Genomic DNA, 26223 nt, shown 5'->3' with positions numbered 1-26223 from the left:
TTGTTCATAGCGCAAAAAAATAAAAAACACAGAGGAGATCAAATACCACCAAAATACCACCAAAATAAAGCTCTATTTGTGGGAAAAAAGGACATAAATTTCATTTGGAAGCAGCATTGCATGGCTGCACAATTGTCAGTTAAAGTAACATAGCGACGTATAGCAAAAAATGGCCTGGTGAGGAAGGGGGGTAAATCTTCTGGAGGGCAAGTGGTTAATAGTCCCTAAAGTTTTCTAAAGCAGAATTTGAATTAGGTCTCTCTAGGCTGACGTACTCATACAATTGGTAAAGAAGCTGAAACAAAGGAATAGGCTAAATTGAAAGTAAGAGAGCTTCCATGGGCCACATTATGCCTACTAAGGACTAAGCCTACTTTATTCCAAAAAAGACTTTAGCACTATTTTAGTGTAGTGCCCATTTACTTGCCATTGCATGTGGTTGTGGGGTGATTGCAGGGTACTCCCATTCAGTTCTTGCAAATAATCCTGTCTATTGCATATATAGATTTCTATTCGCTGCCTTTGTACCTTAATGGGGAGCGGTTGGGGGCTCAAACGCATGTTTTTACTGCTTCTCCTCCCCCCATTCACAAGGGTAAATGAGGTCAAATAGCACACAGCTTCTGCAAAAGACCTAGCTACTGTAGAGAAACCCTACCTAATTGCTACCAGAGTACTCCAGTTCCATTGGGGTGGCTTTTTGTCCTTGGGCCTTGGATCCTTCCAGCTGTTCACCTGTGGTACCTTAGCTAACCTTAACGTTTTTCTTTGCTTCTATTATAAAATTTAGCAAACAGGTAATTTTTCTCCTTCACTGATGTGCGTTGATGAGGATGCACTAATAGGCAGCACTGATGGGCACTGATAGGCAGCACTGATGGGCAATGATGAGGTGGCACTGATAGGAGGCATTGATAGCCGGCACTGATGATTATGCACTGATAGGTGGCACTGATGGGCGGTACTGATGGGCATCACTGATGCGTGGTACTGATGGGCAGAGGTGGGTGGGACTGCTGGATGGCACTGCAGGGCACAGGTGGGTGGCACTGCTGGGCACAGCTGGGTGGCACCGATGGGCACAGGTGGGTGGCACTGATGGGCACAGGTGGGCGGCACTGATGGGCACTGATCAGCAGTGCCCTGATGATCAGTGCTGATCCCTTTGCTGACAATTGCCGATTCTCAGCAGTACTTTCCTCATGCTGTGACAGCGTGAGGAAAGTGCAGCAGATAACCAGCAACTGTATTTACCCGGTGACCTGCTGTGTCATTGGACACAGCTGATCACGTGGTAAAAGGCCGCCATGATTGGCTGTTTACTGTATGACGTGATCAGCTGTGTGCCGCTGGGGGCACGCAGGAGGGCATGTTCTGGAATGACGTCCATGGATGTCGTCCCAGAACCAGACAACCGCGCTGTAGCCGTCCTTCGGCTATAGCGCGGTTGGGAACTGGTTAATCTAACCATTCTTACATGTGCTCCTACTTTGGAGGCAATGTAAATTTAGAGTTAAGACCGCAGTACACACAGAGGACCCTTGGTGTGAGCACTGCAGCTTCAGCATATATTTGCAAACGTGTGAAAACAAAACCCTCTGTTTTTAATGTAAACGGTTAGACAGGGCCCATTCCGTTATTTTGCAGGTTAGCTGGTACGTGTGGTGTAAAAAATCCTTTGTTTGTGATGAGCATTGCTCTTCCATGTGCCCAACCTTGTTGCAAAGGCCAGTTATAGCTTGGGATGGTTGACACTTTTTTTTTGTACAGTTGCACTGCTACAAAAACCTTTTTCTTTATGGTCTGGGGCTGTCCAAAAATAAGGGACTCTTGTTCTGAAATAACATATTTTTCTGCTAATCTTCTACCTAGGTTTTTTGTACCTAATATATGCAACTTGGGAAGACATCTTCTAAAAAAAATAAAATAGCAACCTATTTCCCAATGGGACTTTTTAATAGTACCCTAGACAAAAACGAGCATTTAACCCTTGCAATGTGGGTGTGAGAGGGAGGTTGCAGCCCCAATCCAAAGGTAGGTTTGAATTTTCCCTGGAGCTCGGTTTTAGGATTATCCTGGTAAACAGAAGCCTACAGAAGCAATCAGTCATAAATAAGAAATATTCAAATACAATATTCCATATTTACCCAACTTAGGCTCCATTCACACTGGTGTGACTCCAAAGTAGCACAATTTTGACTGTGATTTTGGAGTGCAACTTTGATGCAACTTTGGATGGGTGAGACTTGGAATGCAAATTTGGCTTTCACCAATGATAATGGACAACTGTTGCATGTATAACATTCAGGTGCAACTTTTGAGGGTTTACATTGCAGTCTATGGCATTCAAGTTGCATAAAAGTCAGACCAAAGTAGTGCAGGAACCATTTTTAAGTCGCACATATTTGAACAGTTATCATCAAAAAGAATTGGGTGTGACCTGTCATGTGACTTTAGTGTCCAAAGTCGCATGACAAGTGGCACAAGTGTGATTGAAGCCTAAAAGATATAAAAATAATAATGTTATTTTTTAAATCCCTAACATGATAAAGAAAATAGATATAAAAATACGTTACCTTTAAAATTTAACTTTACCCAGTGCTGAAAAACACATTTTTGAAGTGCAGAGTGTTGTATCTCAGATCAAAACCTTGTTTTTTTTTTTTTTTAATACATTCTTTTTATTAAAGTTTTAAGATATAGTACATAACAAGGATTGCATACAGTTCACAATCACACTGTACACACTTCACATAAACACAGTTAGGCAGGGTTTTATCATCAAGAAAGGTACAGTAATATGACTGAGGATAAACTTGGGTCCAGCAGAGATGACAGAAAAACATAATGTCATGATTACCACCAAAAGGATACAAACTGAGTCAAAACTATGCAACCCTATATCAGAGGATGAATTCACTACAAATTGAAAATTCCAAACCTGAGAAGACCTTTAAACAGGATGTGTGATTATCCATAACATAAATAAGTAATGTGAGATTACAAGAAGCTGCAGAGAATCACACGTAGCGGCAGAGCTTGGGCCAGGATCGAATTTTCCAGGGGAAAGGGAAGAGCAGCGTTTATAAGTGATTTCCATCTGTAAAAGGTCAGAGGGACAGGAGATTTCCAGAGTAGAATAATCTCCTTTCCATCATAATAGAGCAGTAGTCCAAGCAACGTTCTAGTCGCCTTTCTGGGGGCCAGGTCATATAAAGTGACTGAATATTCCCAATTTTATAAAACGTCCTTATGCTTCCACCGAGTTCTGCATGAATTCAAATTGTGACAGTCATTCCTTGACTTCAAAATTTGGTGACATAGAAATCCATGTATCCACACCTGCAATAAGCAAACGAATGGATCACTCTCCAGACCTATTTGACCTCCATTATGGTGGTCATATATCACATTGTGTGTCATAAATCTCTGGAGGTTCCACCCCGTATGATCACCAACACCTGCACTTCCAGGTTGGAAAGCCAGAGGGACTGATGTATACATCCAAGCATAAGGACGTTTTATAAAATTGGGAATATTCAGTCACTTTATATGTTTAATTCATTTACGTTTGGTATATGTATTGTTTGATATTTATTTATTGGTATTCATCCACAAAACTCATCATTTAGTAATTATATGGGGAGTATAAGGTCCATACCTACACTTTATGCTACTTACCCTATTTGAGCACAGCACCTATCTATTCATCACTAATTCATTTAGCAGTTTATAATAACTAAAATAATTGCATTTCCATGTAGTGTGTACTTTGGGAGCCCAGATAGAGTGAATGCAGGGTCCTGGGTTTAGTAACACTTTAAATTAACAAAATCTGCCACATTACTGGTGACTTGTATTCCCATGTATTTAAATTTTGTTACCCACTGGGGAAACATTGTGATGTCTTGGGCCCCTGTAGGTATAGAATCGAGTGGGAGTGTCTATGACATGGACCAGTTAATTGTGAGGCCAGAGAAAACTGAGTATTCCTTCAGTGTTAACAAGGCGGATTGTAAAGACAAATTTGGATCGTGCAAGAATAAAAGCATGTCACCTTCATATACCACAACATTTTCATCAAGGTTATGAAGCTTGCCCTCAAGGTTAAGGATTCTTGCCTTGGTGTGGAAGCAGTGGTCTCTGCAGAGGTCTAACAAACCCCCTACGAAGTGTCAGGGAGCGAGGAGCCAGACACACAAGGAGGTGCAATTAAAGGTAGGTTTATTATACAAAAACAAGACAGAGTCTATGCAAGTCCAACAGCAACAGCGGATGACTTGGTAGAACAGTAGCCAGGAAGGATGGTCGCCAGAGCCGGGGTCAGAAGCCAGGAAGGATGATCGCCAGAGCCGGGGTCAGAAGCCAGGAAGGATGGTCGCCAGAGCTGGGGTCAGAAGCCAGGAAGGAGTCTTGCCAAAGCCGAGTCGGTATCCAGGAGAGCAATGAGAAACTAAACAGGAGCTTGCTGCTGTGCAACAGACAGGACACGAATGCAATGGACAGCTACAGACAGCAGACTTATATGTGATAAGCCACCACCTCCTGGGGGAGGAGCAGCAGGGGGCTGAAAGCATAAAGGATCCCACAATGCTTTGCAGACACCTAAGATGGATGCCAGTACATGGAGCAACACAAGCCCTGAGGAAAGGTAGAACCTTGACACTAAGCCAAAGCTAGAGTTCTCAAATAAAGCAGAGAGCATGAGCTTTGCTGATTGAAGAGCTCTAGCTCTTCCTCAGCAGAAAGGGGGTGTTGACCCTCTGTGGAGAGAGCGATGCTTCCTCACAGAAAGCAAGAACCCTTCTCTGCCATGGCTGTCAAGGGACAGGCTTTTCTACTGAGGATGTGGCTGATTTCTAAAGAAAATGTTGCTGGGTGGGGACAGGCCTTTGTACTCCAGCTGAGGCCATTTGCTAAAGTAAATCAGCTGAAAAACTTTGCACACCTTTGTTTTGGTGCACCTGGAAATATACACTCACCGGCCACTTTAATAGGAACACCTTGCTGGTGCCAAGAAAATATCCCCCACACCATTACACCACCAGCCTGAACCGTCAATACAAGGCAGGATGGATCCATGCTTTCATGTTGTTTATGCCAAATTCTAAACCCTACCATCTGAATGTCACAGCAACCAGTATACCCATTCTCCTCTGACCTCAACAAGCCATTTTCTTCCACACAACTACCACTTACTGGATATTTTATCTTTTTCGGACCATTCTTTGTAAACCCTAAAGATGCTTGTGCGTGAAAATCCCAGTAGATCAGCAGTTTTGGAAATACTCAGAGCATCCCACCTGGCACTAACAACCATGCCACATTCAAAGGCACTTAAATCCCCTTTCAGTCCCATTCTGATGCTCAGTTTGAAATTCAGCAAGTCATCTTCACCATATCTACATACCTGAGTTGCTACCATGTGATTGGCTGATTAGCAATTTGTGTTACTAAGCAATTGAACAAGTGTACTAAAGTGGCCGGTGAGTGTATATAGCTGATTTAAACTGAAAGTTAAAAGAGAAGTGTGACCAATGCATTTTGTGGACATACTTCCCCTGTGGGTCACAGGAGGGCACTTCCTTGTGCTCCCCTGTGACCCAGAATCAGCTGACAGTAGGCTAAAGTCTGCTGTTGGCTGATGTCACAAAGACGCTTCAGACTTTGGAAAGATCCTGACCATTATTGTTGGGATCCAACCAGATGCCTGACTGGAAGCTTGCTCAACCCCTTAGTGTACGACTGAGAGCCAGAACCTAGATGCTCCCGCTCCCTCTCAGGTATGTGTTGGAGGGACAGAGTGGAGTGCGGTGGCTGACAGTCACTGTTCTCCATTCCAAGAACTGAGCGATCGGTGGCCTTGTGATTGTTCAGGTCTCAGGCTTAGAGCCAGTGGGGGACAGCTGCAGCATGGAGGTGGGTATGAAGGTGTAGTTTTATTAATTTACTTATTTTGTCAAATATCTGTTTATTCAAGAAGATTTTCAAATTATTCACATACAAAGGGGCATGCGATTACAATACCATAACAAAAACGCATATTTGTACGGGATATCTAGAACTGAGATAATACCATGGATATACAATAACCCTATAGCAAACAGAGTGCTTCATGCTGATCCGCTTTTGCGTTAAAAAAAGCGGAATAAAACCGCATGACGATTAAAGTCATTCTACAGGCTCAAGGGTTTTTACTTTCATTGATTCTATACATGAAGGTAAAAAACCTTCTGTGTTCAGCGGTCCGTCCATCCCCAGCCTCCAATCCTTACTTTAGTCCCCCTCCGATCCAGCGAAGTTCACATTAGCCTGGGCTGTATGGGGACTCTCCTTCCTCATTGGCCCCTTTGACTTCGGCTGCTGTCAATCACAGCCAGTTAGCCAATGAAGAAAGAGCGTGGGGGGGGGACAGGTTCTGAGCAGTGGCTCTATGTGTGTTATGGACACCTTGGATTGTACGCCCCTTGAGGGTTAGGGACTGATGTGAATGTACAATATATATGTATAGCACTGCGTAAATTGACAGCGCTATATAAGTACCTAAAACAAACAAATAAATAAATAGAGCTGTGGCTCGGGAGCAAGAATGTAGCGGTGCCCCCAGGGCAAGCAGCTTTCACTGGGGGCACTGCTTGTGGGTGGGAGGAAGCAGAGCGCCTGCACGGGACTTAAAAAGAAGAAGATTGGAGCAGTTGTGTGCAAAACTGCTACACAGAACAGGTAAGTATGACATGTTTATTATGTTATAAAAAAATGACACTTTAGTATCACTTTAAATCCTATGGAACTCTTCACACTGCTCAATTGTGGGTCTGTTGCTTTTTTCAAAGTCCTGCTTGTTGCATTTTTGGTGCATGTTTGGTGTAGTAAAAAAAAAAAAAAACACACCAAAAATGCACCTCCCTATTTAAATAAATTGAAACTGTGGCAAAAATGCATAAAAAATGCACCAGTGGTTGCGTTTTTAGTGTGTTTTTGAGTCCCATGTTTTTTTCACAGGTGCAAAATGCACTAGAAATGCAGTAAAAATGCTGTAAAACCGCATATACATTTTTTACTACATTTTTGAAAGGGAGTAGTGTGACAGTAGCCTAAGAAAACCAATTGGTGGAATCATATCACCTAAAGAGGAAACCTTAGAATAAGGCTCCACGCACACTGGATGTTTTAATAACGCTGGTAACGTTAGCTGTGTAAAGTCATGTTAAAAACGTCAGTTTTTCAACTTTTTTAGCGCTTTTGTATTAGCGGTTTGCAGCGTTTTTTCAAGTTTGTTTTTGTTAGGTTTTAATTTAGTCCAAAACAAAATTTTGTTTTGGTCAAAAAAAGGTCCAAAAACACTGATTTGCTGCGATTAACCACGTTTTACTGCATTTTGTCGTATTTTCCAGCATTAGAGCATTTATACAGCTAAAAAACTCCTCTAGAAAACCACTAGTCCTGGGTTTTTTTCCAGCCAAAAAACGCCCCTGCCAAAAAACGGTGATTACAGTCTATGTGTGCATGGACACATAGGATAACATGCTGGGGAGTATACTGGCTGTAAAAAAAAATGTCAAAAGCCAAAAACAGCCGCTGTAAAAATGTCCAGTGTGCATGAGGACTTAGTAATGTACAAGGGAATTTGTAGGAGGACACGGGTGGGTGAATGGAAAGGGGAGGAAGAATCCAGAAAGCACTCAAACAAACCTCAAGAGGAGTGAACCGATTATTTCACCAATGAAGGTTTATTTTTTAGCAACTCCAAACTTCTTTTATTTCGGCTTCAAAGTGTAACCAAACCCTACACGTATCCTTGCCAGTCAGCCAAAATGTCCCAAGCTTAGGTATGGCAGTTTTTTTAAGATACTTTAAGGCCTGGTTCACACCAATGCAGTTTGCTTTTGATCTGTTTTTGCAATGCCTTTTGCATTTCGTTTTTACACACGTGTTTTTACCAGGTTTTGTGTTTTTTTCAGCTTTTTTTGTTTTTTTTGTTAAAGGGGGAATGTTTTTGTTGTTGGACATATTAAAAACACAAAACACAAAAAAAAACACCCTAGGCATGTTTAAGCAGCATTTCCATTGAATTCCATTATAGCAAAAATGCTTCTTTTTGTGTTTAAAAAAAGTCCCTGACCTTTTCCAAAAACGCAGCAGCTCAAAAAAGCATAGATGTGAACATGTTCCATAGGAATTATTCTTATTCCATTTTAAACCCTCAAAAGTAAAATTATAATCGCACAATATGTGATATCATTCACAAAAGCGCACTTCCAAACTAGTGCCCAATCGTGCAAAAACACTCCACTGTGTGTCCACTTATAAACATTTGTCATCCTTACTCTTACCCTACGTAAACTTGAGAATAGCTGTAACAAATTTCACCTCCAACTTCCTCAGTGGTTGAACCTCTCAAATCCATCCTCCTCTGAATAGGAGATGCACCTCCAAAGAAATCAGATATAGTGTAATATCCTCAAGACAATATACACTCTCTTGTGCTCCTCTCATGTCTCCACAAATCACCAGTGTATGTGACCACACTATCCACCACCTCATAGACCATGTACCTTACCAGACTATATAAATCCACCAGCATAAATAGGCATAGGCTCCTCTCATTGCAGAATATATACGATTTCCAATGGCATCATAACATATGTCAGAACAAATCAATATAGTGTAGTAGGCAATAGTAGGAATTGGGACATTTATTAATAAAATTGTGCTTACAAACAAATTTTGTGTCTCAGCATATACAGTGAAGGAAATTAGTATTTGATCCCCTGCTGATTTTGAATGTTTGCCCACTCACAAAGAATTGATCAGTCTAAAAATTGAATGGTAGGTGTATTGTAACACAGAGAGACAGTTTAGGAACAAAAAATCAAAACAAATTCATGTCTAACATTATGCACTGATTTTCATGTTCATGAGGGAAATATGTATTTGATCCCCTTCACAAAACATGACTTAGTACTTGGTGACAAATCCCTTGTTGGCAATCACAGAGGTCAGATGTTTCCTGTAATTGGCCACCAGGTTTGCACACATCTCAGGATGGATTTTGGCCCCCTCCTCTTGGCAGATCCTCTCCAAGTCATTAAGGTTTGGTGGCTGATGTTTGGCAACACGAACTTTCAGCTCCCTCCACAGATTTTCAATCGGATTAAGATCTGGAGACTGGCTAGACCACTCCAGGACCTTAATGTGCTTCTTCTTGAGCCACTCCTTTGTTGCCTTGGCCGTGTGTTTTGGGTCATGCTGGAACACCCATCCACAACCCATTTTCAATGCCCTACCTGAGGGAAGAAGTTTCTCGCCCAAGATTTGATTGTACATTGTCCAGTCCATCATCCCTTTTGATGCAGTGCAGTTGTCCTGTCCCCTTAGTAGAAAAACACCCCCAAAGCAGAATGTTTCCACCACCATGTTTGACAGTCGGGATGGTGTTCTTGGGGTCATAGGCAGCATTCCTCCTCTTCCATACACAGCGAGTTGAGTTGATGCCAAAGAGCTCGATTTTGGCCTCATCTGACCACAACACTTTCAACCAGTCCTCCTCTGCATCATTTAGATGTTTAGTGGCAAGCTTCAGATGGGCCTGGACATGTGCTTTCTTGAGCAGAGGGATGTTGCGGGCACTGCAGGATTTCAATCCTTATTGGCGTAGTGTGTTACCAATTGTTTTCTTGGTGACTGTGGGCTCAGCTGCCTGGAGATTATTGACAAGATCCTCACGTGTAGTTCTGGGATGATTCCTCACTCTTCTCATGATCTTTGACACTCCACAAGGTTAGATCTTGCATGGTGCACCAGACCTAGGGACACTGACAGTTTTGTGTTTCTTCCATTTGCGAATGATTGCACCAACTGTTGTCACCTTCTCACCGAGCTGCATGGCAATAGTTTGGTAGCCCAGCCCAGCCTTGTGTAGGTCTACAATCTTTGGTCTTTGCCATGGTGGAGAGTTTGGAATCTGATTGTTTGATTGCTCCTGTGGACAGGTGTCTTTTATACAGGTAACAAAATGAGATTGTCAGCACTCCTTTTAAGAGACTGCTTCTATTCTCAGCTTGTTACCTGTATGAAAGACACCTGGTAGCCAGAAATTCTGCTGAATGATAGGGGGTCAAATACTTATTTCCCTTATGAACATGCAAATCAGTGCATAATTTGTTAGACATGCATTTATTTTGAATTTTTGTTGCTATTCTGTCTCTCAATACACCTACCATTCACTTCTTTGTGAGTGGGCAAACATTCAAAATCAGTAGGGGATCAAATACTTATTTCCTTCACTGTATCCATTCTCAAATACAGCATGGTATGTAAAAACCTTCTCCAAAATGGCTGCTCCGTAACTGTCTGCTCAGTGTTTGCTGGAGACACACTGCTCTGTGTGTGCAGATCTCTGATCTGGTGGCTGATGCACTGACACACATGAATGAGTTGGGTTGTCACTATGTAAGGAAGGACACCCTATCCTCCTCTTAGCTCAGCACCCTGAAGGTTGTCACCCAGCTCAGCACCTCTCATTGTGGACTATCTGGGCTTTAAGACACCCTGCTGGACTAAACTTCACCTCTGAGCTGCTTGCCTGCCTTGCACCTTCTTCATTTGGATTGTATGAGCAGAATCTGGGAACACCGGAATCCAGAGGAAGCATACGGACCTCAAGAATGTACCTAGAACCCCCCTTCTTCTCTTAACTTGGGAGGACTGGATATTCACATTGGACTGGCAAAGGTGAACCTTGGAATTCTTACCAACCCACAGAGCTTTATATGGAGGACCCAAAGATGGGGACTCCAGACCAGGCTGTAAGTATCCTTAAAGGGACCTCCGGCTTACCACAGAGAGTATATATCCATAAATACGTGATTTAATTGCGTATCTGGTGAGTGCGTAATTATACTACTTACCTGGCACATCACCATACCATTGAATATAATGTGTGGTTCACCAACTCTGAGATCATAATTTCAGATCTCCAACTTATCACTTTACGGACATTTTATTTATTGCAATTGTCACTTTAATAAGCACGAATAGTCACTTTTCAGTGACAGTATACAGTGTTATCATCTTGTCACTTTATGGACATATCAGTGTTATTGCCACTTGGTCAATTTATGTACACTAACAGTCACCTTGATTATCATTTGAGACAGTGATTCATTCACATTTCGTTTATACCTTCATGTTTTTTGGTTTATACCTTCATAGCCGCATTGGCACTTTTGATTTACTTGCACTTTATTAATTTTATGACATTCAGGTTTTAGCGCTGCACCTATTATATACTATTGTTTTGGAAGGTTTATTTGGTACCTTTTAGGTGTTACAGCAGCTGGATATTTTAGTGCTCACTTTCCTGTTCGTGTTTTCAGGTCCTCATAATGAGTTTCTTGTTGAATTACTCAAATTGATACTAATAACTTCTTTATCTTTGATAAGAAGTATTTCCGTCAAATCAAAGGAGTTGCAATGGGAGCTGCATGTCCACCATCTTATGCATGCTTACAGTTAGGATGGTGGAAAAGGGAAGACGTATACACAAAAGTGGCCTTTGACCTACTGTACATGTACTACTATGGGTTCGATACATTGATAATGTGCTGTGGTAAGGAGGGGCACTGTGGAACAGTTTGAGAATTTCATTATTAAACTCAGGAATGATAAAAACATTTTCCTTACATATAAAGTAGATCCTTATCAGATTGAGTTCTTGGACTTGCTAGTTAGCAAGTCTACATCTACATTGACCACAAAAACTTTCAGAAAGCTAACAGCGGGCAACACCCTCCTTCACGCCACCAGCCATCAACCCTGGCATTTGATTAGAGGGATCCCCACAGGACAGTTCCTTAGGATTCGGAGGAACTGCTCGAATCCTAGAGAATTTCATGAGGAAGCTATCTATTTGGGTAAGAAATGTAAAGCCAGGGGGTACCCTAACTCTGTAGTTAGGGATAGCAAACATAAAGCATGGCATCGAAGTAGGGAGGATATCCTGAATAAGCAAGGTGCATGATCAAAATCCATACAGAATTGTGAAGACAAAATAGGTATTGTTACTACCTATGGTACCCACTGGGATCGGTTGCGATCTGTATTGGATAGACATTGGCATATATTACTGTTGGATGGTAGGCTAAAGGAAATTCTAGGTCCTAGACCCAACTTGTTTGCCAGGAGAGCTCCAATTATCTGTGATGCCTTGGTCCACAGTGAGTACATTCCCACCAAAAAACCAAACACTAGTTTATCTTTTATTAAGCCAACAGTGGGCATGTACCTGTGTGGAAATTGCAGCATCTGTAAATATGTGGTAAAAACAAAAATTTTAGAAATTCGAATAAAACTCAAAAATACCAAATTCGTTCATTTGTTAACTGCTCATCTAGCTTTGTCGTACATCAGATTATATGCCCCTGTGGCAAAATCTATACTGAAAAGACACGAAGGGAATTTAGAAAACGGATGGGTGAACATCTTACTAGCATTCCCACTGCTGATGACAAATCAGCAGTGGCTATACATTTCAGAGATGAACATGGCAAATCTACTCAGGGGTTCAAATGTATGGTGATTTTTAAATTAGAATTATGTGAAAGAAGAGGAGATATAGAAAGCTATGTGGATCTTTCTGTCGGAATCTATTATCCCCAAAAGACTTAATAGTGTTCTGTCCCTGCAATGTTTTCTTTGATCCGCCTATGCCTGGTTATCTCTTTACCCTCCATTATGTCTCACATATAGAGATAAAGATGGTTGTCTATACTGACTTGACTTTGTGTCTCATAGACTGCCATTTCAAGTACTATTTGGGACGTTATCTATGTGATTAACTTCTTGCCGGGAGTCTCATCTGTCTCCTAATGAGCTGGTTCATGTGGGGATACCATTTATGTTGGTTACCCCTTACTTCATATGTATCTCTTGCCATGGGCTTCACTTGGTACGGACAGCGCCTGTTGGATATGTATATTTATAGGTTTGCATATTTTATAATATTATATTATTATTTTTATGTATATACATTTCTTTATGATTAGGGTATTGTCATGATATATTCCTTCTTCCAATTTTGGCTTTTGTTCCCTCTATGCTCCTATCTGCTTGATGTTAAATGGATGACAGGTTGTCATTAAATGTAGAGATCCCTTTAAGTGGATTAAGGGCGGATACTTTTGGTGGCATATAAGTATTGACTGACAGCCTGTACAACCAATAGCTCTGAAGTAGTGGGGGGATGAAATGCGTCAGCATGGCACATGCCCCTCCTCTCCCCCCGGTGCCATCTCCACACACCGTGGTGCATCCCTGGACTCCTACAGCAAGGATACCCATGCTTGGGTTGTTTTCTACGGCCTGTATTTGAGGATCAGTAGCCACTTATGGAGTGATGGCAAGAACTCCTGCTGGACTTGGAGGTTCAACCGATATCTCAGACTAAGCCTCTACAGGACCCTGGGGTCCCACTGGACTGTGAGTACTGGTGAACCTGTGTTGCTACCTTAGTCACATCAGCTGTTGCAGTTGCACAGGATGGACTGGTAACACACGTCTATGTCACTGATATAGTTCTCCAGTATATCCTATTATGCAGGTTGGCCACTGTTTATTACAGCATTGGATTCCAAGTTAAAAGTCTTACTTTCACCCTATGATTGCAACATCTTGTTTAGCTGATCACCGATCCATCCCATCAGGCTGCATAAGTGCCATACGCTCTTCAACTGGCTCTCAACTGTATTACCATCATTATTGCCTCTTTCCATCTGACATTGACCATATAAGAGGTTCTTCATACTATTCACTGGTTGGTCATCTGAGGCTATTGCCCTTTATACTGACTTTTGCATAGGTTGTCACCTCTCTTGGCCATCGGCTATAGCCTAGCAGGCTTTTTTGTATTTTATTTTATTGCTGGGCTCTTGTGTATTATATGGTTGCTGTCTAGTACAATCAAACTGTATATTTGTTATTCTATCCTAGGAGCCCCTGGTGTGTAGTTGGTATAGATATCCATCTTGCGGGTGTTGGATGCGTCAGTGGGCTGGTGTAATTCCCCTCAGCTCCTCTCCCTCCTGTTGTGAGGGGGGAGATAGGATGGGTGAGTCTTTCATCTGGGGGGGGGTGTTTTGTGGCTGTGGGGGGTTCGGAGGTTGGGAGTGGTTGGTAGGGTGGGAGGTGGTAGGGGTTGGCTCATAGAGCTTTACCATCCGGGTAGGAGAGTCCCAGTGGATATTGCTCCATCTTTGATGTCCCAATTGTAGGTGATAGGATGGGTGGGTCTTTCATCTGGGGGGGTGCTTTGTGGGTTTGGGGGGTTCGGTGGTTGGGAGTGGTTGGTAGGGTTGGAGGTGGTAGGGGTTGGCTCATAGAGCTTTACCATCCGGGTAGGAGAGTCCCAGTGGATATTGCTCCATCTTTGATGTCCCAATTGTAGGTGATAGGATGGGTGGGTCTTTCATCTGGGGGGGTGCTTTGTGGGTTTGGGGGGTTCGGTGGTTGGGAGTGGTTGGTAGGGTGGGAGGTGGTAGGGGTTGGCTCATAGAGGTTTACTATCGAGGTAGGAGAGTCCCAGTAGATATTGCTCCATCTTTGATGTCCCAATTGGAGGTGATAGGATGGTTGGGTCTTTCATCTGGGGGGGGGTGCTTTGTGGGTTTGGGGGGTTTGGTGGTTGGGAGTGGTTGGTAGGGTGGGAGGTGGTAGGGGTTGGCTCATAGAGGTTTACCATCGGGGTAGGAGAGTCCCAGTGGATATTACTCCATCTTTGATGTCCCAATTGGAGGGCCCCCTTTTCCTGGGAGGTGGCGCCCCCTGTGATGTTGGATTGTATGTCATGGGTCCGATGTTTATTTTTGTGACTGGTGTATAATAAACTTTATTTGAGGTTAGCCTATTAGGCTTTCAGCATCATTTCTTTTTTTCTTTTGTTTCTTGATTTTAGAATGAACGGATGGATGACACTGTAAGATGTGATTGTATGAAGCGGATTGGATGGACTCCTCCAGCACACAATGAATGTATAAACCAAGTCCCTCCACAGAGCAGTCATGTCCCGCTGAGACACTAGGGGGCAGGCCTGAGCGGTGGATGGCTCGGCGATCGATTGCTTTGTTATCCTGGAGACAGAAGGGGGCGGCCATGTTGGATGTATCGGTGTAACCTGCTTCTGTCAGAGCGGGGAGACCCGCAGCCCTCCCATCACATCCCAGGGACCGGGCAGTCCTCCTCCCGGGACGAGGCGTCCATCTAGCAGGCGGGGAGAGCCCCGGGGACCGAGCCGGCACAGCCCTCCGCCCACCCCTCTCCTCCGGGATGTTCTCTAAAAAAACTCACGGCGATGTGAAGAAATCAAGCCAGAAAGTGCTGGACCCCAAGAAGGACGTGCTGACCCGCCTCAAACACCTGCGGATCGTCATTGGTGAGCGGCCTGTGCGGGGCCCCGGGCTGTGATTGCAGGGGGGCGGACGGGGCCCCGGGGTGATGCTGGGATGAAGGGTGTGGGCGAGGCTGCCATGCCCTCTGCTGGAGGATGTGTGAACAGCAGGGGATGGGGGACAGGATGGGTTCTGGGGGGCAGGATAGGGGGAAAGGAAGGGATCTGGGGGGACAGGAAGTATGTACATAATGGGGTCTAGGGGGACAGGTTAGGGGTACAGGATGGCACCTGGGGGGACAGGATGTATGTACATAATTGGGTCTGGGGGGACAGGTTAGGGGTACAGGATGGCATCTGGGGGGACAGGATGTATGTACACAATGGGGTCTGGGGGGACAGGTTAGGGGTACAGGATGGGATCTGGGGGGACAGGGTGTATGTACATAATGGGGTCTGGGGGGACAGGTTAGGGGTACAGGATGGGATCTGGGGGGGACAGGGTGTATGTACATAATGGGGTCTGGGGGGACAGGTTAGGGGTACAGGATGGGATCTGGGGGGACAGGGTGTATGTACATAATGGGGTCTGGGGGGACAGGTTAGGGGTACAGGATGGGATCTGGGGGGACAGGGTGTATGTACATAATAGGATCTTGGGGTACAAGTTAGGGGTACAGGATGTGATCTGGGGGGACTGAATGTATATGCATATTGAGATGGGAGGGAAGATAGGGGTGCAGTATAGGATCGGGAGGGGGGGGCAAGATATGGGTATGGGATGGGGGGGGGTAGGGGTGCAGGAGGGGATCTGGGGGGGATAGGGTGTATGTACATAATGGGATCTGGGGGGGGGGTAGGATAGGTGTACAGCACAGGATTGGGGGGGGGCAGGATGTATGTACATATTAGGATAAGAGGAGGCAGGATAGGGGTACAGGATGGGATCGGGGGGGGCTAGGGTAGGTGTACGGCACAAGATCTGGGGGGGGCAGGATGTATGTACTTATTAGGATAAGAGGAGGCAGGGGGACAGGATGGGATTGGGGGGGGGGCAGGGTATATGTACATAATGGGTTCCGGGGGGAGGGGTTAGGATAGGTGTACAGCACAAGATCTGGGGGGGGCAGGATGTATGTACATATTAGGATAAGAGGAGGCAGGATAGGGGTACAGGATGGGATCGGGGGAGGGAGACAGAGTATATGTACATAATGGGATTTAGGGAGGAGGGCTAGGATAGGTGTATGGCACAAGATCTGGGGGCTACAGGATGTATGTACATATTAGGATCAGGGGAGGCAGAATAGGGGTACAGTATGGGATCTGGGGGGGATGATAGAGTATGGGGGACAGGTTAGGGGTACATAATGGGATCTGGGGGGACTGGTTAAGGGTACAGGATGGGATCTGCAGTGACAGGATGTATGTACATAATGAGATCTGGGGGGTGGGGATAGGGATACAGTACAGGATCTGGGGCACCAGATATTGGGTACATTATGTTCTTTGAGCTGATAAGATGGGGTGACAGAATGTATGTACATAATGGGATCTGGGGTGCCAACATAGGGGTACAGGATGAGATTGGGAGTGACAGTGGACATAGAATGTTCTTTGCGGTGACAGTATGTGGGTACAGGATGTAATCTGGGCTGGCAGTATGTGGGTACATTGTGATCTTTGGGGTGATAAGATAGGGTACAGGATGTAATCTGGGGCGATAGGATGTATTAAAGGGTATATCACCAGCACACTGTGGAGAATGGAAATTAACGTCCAAATGTTTATACATTTCAGGGCCATGTATCTTAGTGTTGTGATGTCGCTTTTTTGAATAAATACTTGGGCATTAATTTTGGTGATCAACGGTGTGCTGGCGATATGTATTTTGATCTGTGGTGTCACCAGTCTACAGTATTCACTCTACAGCATTTTCCAGGAATGTGTGCGATGGGAATAGTACACAGGTGTTAGGATGTGTTGTGGGGTATTAGCATTGGGTGCTGGATGTGATGTGGGGTGTTAGAATGGGGTGCATGGTTTGTTATGATGTACAAGAGGGCCATGGTGTGATAGTTTGGGGTACGGGATGTGCTGTGGGGCGATTAAGGATGGGGTACCAGATGTGTTTTGAGGTGATAGGGTACAGGATGTTCCATGGGGTTATAGCTTGGGGTATAGGATGTGTTGTGGGGAGATGGAATGGGGTACAGGATGTTCTGTGGGGTGATAGAATAGGGGTATGGGATTTATTTTGGGGAGATAGGATGGATGTACGGGATGTGTTGCTGTGGGGTGATTAGGATGGGGGTGCGCGATGTGCTGTGGGGTGATTAGGATGGGGGTGCGCGATGTGCTGTGGAGTGATTAGGATGGATGTACGGGATGTGCTGTGGGGTGATTAGGATGGGGGTGCGCGATGTGCTGTGGGGTGATTAGGATGGGGGTGCGCGATGTGCTGTGGGGTGATTAGGATGGGGGTGCGCGATGTGCTGTGGGGTGATTAGGATGGGGGTGCGCGATGTGCTGTGGGGTGATTAGGATGGGGGTGCGCGATGTGCTGTGGGGTGATTAGGATGGGGGTGCGGGATGTGCTGTGGGGTGATTAGGATGGGGGTGCGCGATGTGCTGTGGGGTGATTAGGATGGGGGTGCGCGATGTGCTGTGGGGTGATTAGGATGGGGGTGCGCGATGTGCTGTGGGGTGATTAGGATGGGGGTGCGCGATGTGCTGTGGGGTGATTAGGATGGGGGTGCGCGATGTGCTGTGGAGTGATTAGGATGGATGTACGGGATGTGCTGTGGGGTGATTAGGATGGGGGTGCGGGATGTGCTGTGGGGTGATTAGGATGGGGGTGCGGGATGTGCTGTGGGGTGATTAGGATGGGGGTGCGGGATGTGCTGTGGGGTGATTAGGATGGGGGTGCGGGATGTGTTGTGGGGTGATTAGGATGGGGGTGCGGGATGTGTTGTGGGGTGATTAGGATGGGGGTGCGGGATGTGTTGTGGGGTGATTAGGATGGGGGTGCGGGATGTGTTGTGGGGTGATTAGGATGGGGGTGAGGGATGTGTTGTGGGGTGATTAGGATGGGGGTGCGGGATGTGCTGTGGGGTGATTAGGATGGGGGTGCGGGATGTGCTGTGGGGTGATTAGGATGGGGGTGCGGGATGTGCTGTGGGGTGATTAGGATGGGGGTGCGGGATGTGTTGTGGGGTGATTAGGATGGGGGTGCGGGATGTGTTGTGGGGTGATTAGGATGGGGGTGCGGGATGTGTTGTGGGGTGATTAGGATGGGGGTGAGGGATGTGTTGTGGGGTGATTAGGATGGGGGTGCGGGATGTGTTGTGGGGTGATTAGGATGGGGGTGCGGGATGTGTTGTGGGGTGATTAGGATGGGGGTGCGGGATGTGTTGTGGGGTGATTAGGATGGGGGTGCGTGATGTGTTGTGGGGTGATTAGGATGGATGTACGGGATGTGTTGTGGGGTGATTAGGATGGATGTACGGGATGTGTTGTGGGGTGATTAGGATGGATGTACGGGATGTGTTGTGGGGTGATTAGGATGGATGTACGGGATGTGTTGTGGGGTGATTAGGATGGATGTACGGGATGTGTTGGGTGATTAGGATGGGGGTGCGGGATGTGTTGTAGGGTGATTAGGATGGGGGTGCGGGATGTGCTGTGATTAGGATGGGGGTGCGCAATGTGTTGTGGGGTGATTAGGAAGGGGGTGCGGGATGTGTTGTGGGGTGATTAGGATGGGGGTGCGCAATGTGTTGTGGGGTGATTAGGATGGGGGTGCGGGATGTGTTGTAGGGTGATTAGGATGGGGGTGCGGGATGTGCTGTGGGGTGATTAGGATGGGGGTGCGGGATGTGCTGTGGGGTGATTAGGATGGGGGTGCGCAATGTGTTGTGGGGTGATTAGGAAGGGGGTGCGCAATGTGTTGTGGGGTGATTAGGATGGGGGTGCGGGATGTGTTGTGGGGTGATTAGGATGGGGGTGCGGGATGTGCTGTGGGGTGATTAGGATGGGGGTGCGGGATGTGCTGTGGGGTGATTAGGATGGGGGTGCGGGATGTGCTGTGGGGTGATTAGGATGGGGGTGCGCGATGTGCTGTGGGATGATTAGGATGGGGGTGAGCGATGTGCTGTGGGGTGATTAGGATGGGGGTGCGCGATGTGCTGTGGGGTGATTAGGATGGGGGTGCGCGATGTGCTGTGGGGTGATTAGGATGGGGGTGCGCGATGTGCTGTGGGGTTATTAGGATGGGGGTGCGCGATGTGCTGTGGGGTGATTAGGATGGGGGTGCGCGATGTGCTGTGGGGTGATTAGGATGGGGGTGCGCGATGTGCTGTGGGGTGATTAGGATGGGGGTGCGCGATGTGCTGTGGGGTGATTAGGATGGGGGTGCGCGATGTGCTGTGGGGTGATTAGGATGGGGGTGCGCGATGTGCTGTGGAGTGATTAGGATGGATGTACGGGATGTGCTGTGGGGTGATTAGGATGGGGGTGCGCGATGTGCTGTGGGGTGATTAGGATGGGGGTGCGCGATGTGCTGTGGGGTGATTAGGATGGGGGTGCGCGATGTGCTGTGGGGTGATTAGGATGGGGGTGCGCGATGTGCTGTGGGGTGATTAGGATGGGGGTGCGCGATGTGCTGTGGGGTGATTAGGATGGGGGTGCGCGATGTGCTGTGGAGTGATTAGGATGGATGTACGGGATGTGCTGTGGGGTGATTAGGATGGGGGTGCGGGATGTGCTGTGGGGTGATTAGGATGGGGGTGCGGGATGTGCTGTGGGGTGATTAGGATGGGGGTGCGGGATGTGCTGTGGGGTGATTAGGATGGGGGTGCGGGATGTGTTGTGGGGTGATTAGGATGGGGGTGCGGGATGTGTTGTGGGGTGATTAGGATGGGGGTGCGGGATGTGTTGTGGGGTGATTAGGATGGGGGTGCGGGATGTGTTGTGGGGTGATTAGGATGGGGGTGCGGGATGTGTTGTGGGGTGATTAGGATGGGGGTGAGGGATGTGTTGTGGGGTGATTAGGATGGGGGTGCGGGATGTGTTGTGGGGTGATTAGGATGGGGGTGCGGGATGTGTTGTGGGGTGATTAGGATGGGGGTGCGCGATGTGTTGTGGGGTGATTAGGATGGATGTACGGGATGTGTTGTGGGGTGATTAGGATGGATGTACGGGATGTGTTGTGGGGTGATTAGGATGGATGTACGGGATGTGTTGTGGGGTGATTAGGATGGATGTACGGGATGTGTTGGGTGATTAGGATGGGGGTGCGGGATGTGTTGTAGGGTGATTAGGATGGGGGTGCGGGATGTGCTGTGATTAGGATGGGGGTGCGCAATGTGTTGTGGGATGATTAGGAAGGGGGTGCGGGATGTGTTGTGGGGTGATTAGGATGGGGGTGCGCAATGTGTTGTGGGGTGATTAGGATGGGGGTGCGGGATGTGTTGTAGGGTGATTAGGATGGGGGTGCGGGATGTGCTGTGGGGTGATTAGGATGGGGGTGCGGGATGTGCTGTGGGGTGATTAGGATGGGGGTGCGCAATGTGTTGTGGGGTGATTAGGAAGGGGGTGCGCAATGTGTTGTGGGGTGATTAGGATGGGGGTGCGGGATGTGTTGTGGGGTGATTAGGATGGGGGTGCGCAATGTGTTGTGGGGTGATTAGGAAGGGGGTGCAGGATGTGTTGTGGGGTGATTAGGATGGGGGTGCGCAATGTGTTGTGGGGTGATTAGGAAGGGGGTGCGGGATGTGTTGTGGGGTGATTAGGATGGATGTACGGGATGTGCTGTGGGATAATTGGATGGGGCAGTACCTGGAGGCTGACAATCTTCTCATTGTACCGCAGCGGTGGGGGGATCCAGCATACACACACAACTTTCAGACCTTTTCTTCCATATTCACCAGAATGATCACTGCAGCCCACCTCCAACACTTTCTTTCTGATCAGTTGGCAGTGGGTTGATCTAACCCATCCGGATGTTTATGTGATCCAAATCTGGATGTCGTTGTCTGTAAATTGCAGTGTGTATGGCCAGCATTACACCCCGGTCACATCAAGCCCAACTGAGTGCTGCCGAGTTGGCAGCTTGTCCCACTCCTTACTGACAAATGTGACTACATTGGCACTCCTGTCAGAAGGAGCAGCGGCCAGTAGCTGCTGCTGGACGGAGGATTTGGCTGTCTCCTACTGCTCTCAGCCCCCTCCAAATGTCCAGATTCCTTTTTTTCTGCTGTGATCTGACTTCCTGTGGCTACATTCGTTTTGCATGGTCTCTCTGTATGTCCGAACATAGCCACCCTCTCTTGTTCGCTCCTGAGATGGACTAGGGACTGGGGGTTTTGTAGTGAGCATAGAGCAATGACTGCAGCTAACGTCACAGCTTATTCCAAGTGAGAGAGAAAAGGAGAGGCTTGGGAGCTCACGTACAATATTACAAGAAGTTAGAAAAACACACTTAGAAACAATTTTCTGAAAAATAGGTTACAGGGCCTTAGGTACTGGCTGTATGGATTATTTTTGGAGAATACGGATACTGTTTATTGTCACTTTTATTGTAAACCAGAAAATTAAAATAAGTGCTGATCACCGTTCTGCAGATTTCATAAACATATTCTCCAATCAGCCATAACATTATGACCACTGACAGGTAAAGTGAATAACATTGATTATCTGGTTACAGTGGCATATGAAGATGGGTGGCATATATTAGGCAGTAAAGGAACATGTTGTCCCTGAAGTTGATGTGTTGAAGGCAGAAAAAATGGGCAAGCCTAAGGATTTGAGTGACTTTGACAAGGGCCAGGCTGTAATGGTTAGATGACTGGGTCAGAGAAACTCCAAAATTCAGCTCTAATGGAATATTCCCAGACTGCAGTGGTCAGGACCGACCAAAGAGGTCTAAAGATTGAAAACCAGCAACCGGGTCATAAGCGGCCAAGGCTCATTGATGCACGTGGCGAGTAATGACTGGCCCATGTAGTGTGATCCAGTAGAACAGCTACTGTAGCTTAAATTGCTGAAAAGTTCATGCTGGTTCTGATAGAAAAGTGTCAGAACACACAGTGCATAGTAGATTGTTGTGTATGGGGATTTGTAGCCACAGACCGGTTAGGGTGCCCATACTGAACCGTGTCCACAGCCAAAAGTGCCAAGAGTGGACACGTGAGCATCAGAAGTGGACCATGAGCAATGGAAGAAGGTGGCCTGATAAATTCAAGAATGGTTTATAGAACACAAGGTCAAGGTGTTGACTTGGCCTCCAAGTTCTCCTGATCTCATTCCAACCGAGCATCTGTGGAATGTGCTGGAAAAACAAGTCCGATCCATGGTGGCCCCACCTTGCAACTTATAGGTTTTAAAGGATATAGTGCCAGGTGCTGCAGCATATGTTCAGAGGTCTAATGGAGTCCATGCCTGGACAGGTTATGGTTGGTTGTCGTAATGTTGTGACTGATCTGGGTATAGTTATGCTATAGATGTATGGGCTTAGTATATGTCTTCTCTTCTTGTTCTTTGTTCCCTAGTCCACTGTAATCCACAGATATACTTTGGCCTGTTGACCATACGCTGTCATCTTTTCATCTCAATGCAAGTCTACTATATCACATTTGTGTATTAAAATATCATATGAATTGCTTCAAATATATGAACTCATCTGTTGATATATATTTGTTTTTACTCTCTGCTATGGATTTGCTTCCCATGTCCTCCTGAGTAATGCTACCCCACTACTCTGTGATTATCAGCTACCAATAAGTTAGCAGCATATACAATACCTTGCTTACCAGTGGATGGTTATGGGGTAGTATTGGGGGTTAGACATTTGTACTCATATTATCAACTACTTACTTGTGCCATTGCAGGAATTACTATGATGTACAGTGGGTATAGAAAAGAACTCCCCCCTACCTCTGCAGCCTGAAATGAAGACAGGCACAGTTTTTGTTTTATCCAGCTGTATTTACTCAGTGCAACTTATTGAAAAAAAAAATTCAAAAACAGAATCACTGAGTTGAAAAAAGGATCGATCCCTCCTAAAAAATGAATGGTCATTTTGAATGGCTCAGCATGAAACAAACTTTCCTGGAGCATTTCTGTCCCTGGGAGTGCAAATGAAGCAAACAATCAACTATGGGTGGCAAGGCAGTGTCAAAAGTTCTCTGGGATAAAGTTGTGGACAGTCACAAGTCAGGAGGTGGATACAAAAAAAATGTCAAAGGAGTTATCAATACCTAGAAGCACAGTGAAGTCTATTAATAAGAAGTGGAAGGTATTGGGTACAACACAGACCCTCCCTGGATCAGGACATGGCTCCAAACTGGATGGAAGAACCAGAGGGAAACTGGTCAGAGAGTTCTACAGCAACTCTGAAGCAGTTGCAGGAATTTTACAAAGGGGTCAATTCACTAAAGGTTAGCACATGTGATATGAAGGTCACGTGACTAGTTGTTTAGAAATATTGCATAAGATAATATAAGAGTCAATTCATCAAAGTAAAATATTGAATGTGAGGTAAATACCGCATATTTGTTAAAATAGTGAGATAAATATCGCAAAAAAAAAGTGTGATAAATCATTGAAGTCAATTCATTAAAAACACACATTCGTTATTTATCATCTGGTGTTTGCTGGCGCAGTTTTAGAAATGTACAAAATACCAATTAGAGGAACTCTGCACTGGCCAGAAAGTGAAACGTATACAATGTATCAGTGCGAAAATGTTCTCTGAGCTCAGGTATGAAAATACATTGTAACATTTCATCAGAGGGAGATCGTTTTGTGAATGAAAGCACGCTACATTGTTTTCATAGTTTCCCAGTATTGCTGTGTGCTGCTGGTGCAGTGTTAGCCTGCAGAAATAAATTGTGAAAAAAACACCAAAAATAATGCAAAATTTAAGTGCTAAATATCGCAAAACATGAATATTTAACGCATTCGGTAAACACACGTTTTTTAATGAATTGACTACTTTTGAAATAAATACCACATTCGTTATTTTAACTCAAAAATTCATGCGGTATTTATCTCTTAGGGAATGGACCCCAAAGAGTGGTCATTGTGTGCATGTGACAGCGATTCCATAAATGTGGTTTGTCTGGGAGGGTTGCAAGAAAAAAGCCACTCCTCAAGAAAGGCCACATGCAGTCACAGCTGAGCTTTGCCAAAATGCACCTTGAAGATTCTGGGGCCACATGGAAAAAGGTGCTATGGTCAGATGAGACTACAATTGAATTATTTGGCCTCATGACTTAATGGGGTTTATTTACTAAAGCTGGAGAGTCCAAAATCAGACTCCCTTCTGCATAGAAACCAATCAGCTTCTAACCTCAGCTTGTTCAATGAAGCTTTGGTAATGAAACCTGGAAGCTGATTGGTTTCTATGCAGAAGGGAGTCTGATTTTGGACTCTCCAGCTTTAGTAAATAAACCCCAATATGTCTGGTGGAAATCCAGTCCAGCTCACCATCCAAATTATTATTATTATTATTATTATACAGTATTTATAAAGCGCCAATAGTTCGCTCAGCGCTGTACATTACAAAGGGGGACAGAACATGTGACAAAACAATAACAATACAATGCAAAACATGAGGGGATTGAGGGCCCTGCTCTTTCGAGCTTACAATCTAGGAGGGAGGGGATAGTGGTACAGGAGGGGATAGCTGTGGGGGATGGAGTGGTAGGAAGAGTGGAGGAGGTCGGCAAGTTAGCAGGGGGTGGGGTAGGCTTCCCTGAAGAGATGGGTTTTCAGGGTGCGCCTAAAGGAGAGGAGAGTAGGTGATAATCTGATGGGTTGGGGCAGGGAGTTCCAGAGGATGGGTGACACACTGGGGAAGTCCTGGAGGCGGGTATGGGAGGAGGAGACCAGGGAACTAGAGAGAAGGAGGTCTTGTGAGGAGCGGAGTGTGCGTGCTGGGCGGTACTTGGTTATTAGGTCAGTGATGTAGTTCCTCCATTATTCCTACAGTAAAGCATGGAGGTGGTAATATCCTGTTATGGGGGGGTTCTCTGCAGAAGGGACTGGAGCACTTGTCAGGATAGAAGAAAAAATGGATGGGGCAAAATACTGTCAAATTCTTGAGGAAAATTTGCTGCCAGAAAGTTGTTAATGGGAAGAAGGTTTACCTTCCAACATGACGATGACCCAAAACACACAGCAAAAATGACCACACAGTGGTTGGAGGAGAAAAAGGTGAATGTCCTTGCATGGCCTAGTCAGAGCCCAGACTTAAACCCCATTGTAAATCTGTGGAATGACTTGAAGACTGCAGTCCACAAATGCTCACCATCAAATTTAACTGAACTTGAGCAGTTCAGCAATGAAGAGTGAGCAAATATTGCAAAGTCTAGATGTGCAAAGTTAGTAGAGACATATCCCAACAGACTAAACACTGGAATTAAAGCAAAAGGGGGTTCAACAAAATACTGACACAAGGGGTGATCCTTTTTCCAACTCAGTGGTTGTGTTTCTGAATTTTTAAAAAATGTATAATGTTAAAAATCTTATAAGCTGCACTGAGTAAATACAGCTGGATAAAACAAAAACTGTGTCTGTCTTCATTTCATGCTGCAAAGCAACAGAATGTGATTCTTTTAAAGGGGGGTGATTCTTTTCTATAACCACTGTATATTCTTCTTATATGCTTCTAATGGTCATGCAATAAACAATATTTTTCTCCTAAATAAGTAATATTTTCACTATATACCACCCTAAATATCCTGTTTGTTGGAATAGGATTCTTGGTTTGTTTTACAGGGTATAGAACAGTGCTGTACATTGGATAATTTTTTCATTTCTAGAACTGGTTTTCTGGA

At 45.6% G+C, this 26223-nt stretch overlaps 1 protein-coding gene across 14 annotated transcripts in view; it reads left to right on the top strand.

Moving 5' to 3' along the window:
* Positions 1-15132: 15132 nt before the first annotated feature.
* The window catches only part of RALGAPA1 (Ral GTPase activating protein catalytic subunit alpha 1), a 302589-nt gene continuing 291498 nt past the window's right edge, over positions 15133-26223 (top strand). For all 14 annotated transcript variants that reach the window (XM_089680242.1, XM_089680241.1, XM_089680244.1 and 11 more), the window contains exon 1: positions 15133-15427. In XM_089680242.1, coding sequence (XP_089536368.1) covers positions 15322-15427 — 106 coding nt within the window. In that variant the 5' untranslated portion in view covers positions 15133-15321. The remainder of the gene's footprint in view (positions 15428-26223) is intronic.

Source organism: Staurois parvus, unplaced genomic scaffold (assembly GCF_062004578.1).
Source record: "Staurois parvus isolate SC_StPar_1 unplaced genomic scaffold, SC_StPar_1.0 ptg000237l, whole genome shotgun sequence".
NCBI classification, from domain to species: Eukaryota; Metazoa; Chordata; class Amphibia; order Anura; family Ranidae; genus Staurois; species Staurois parvus.
This window is presented reverse-complemented; position numbering and strand designations above follow the sequence as displayed.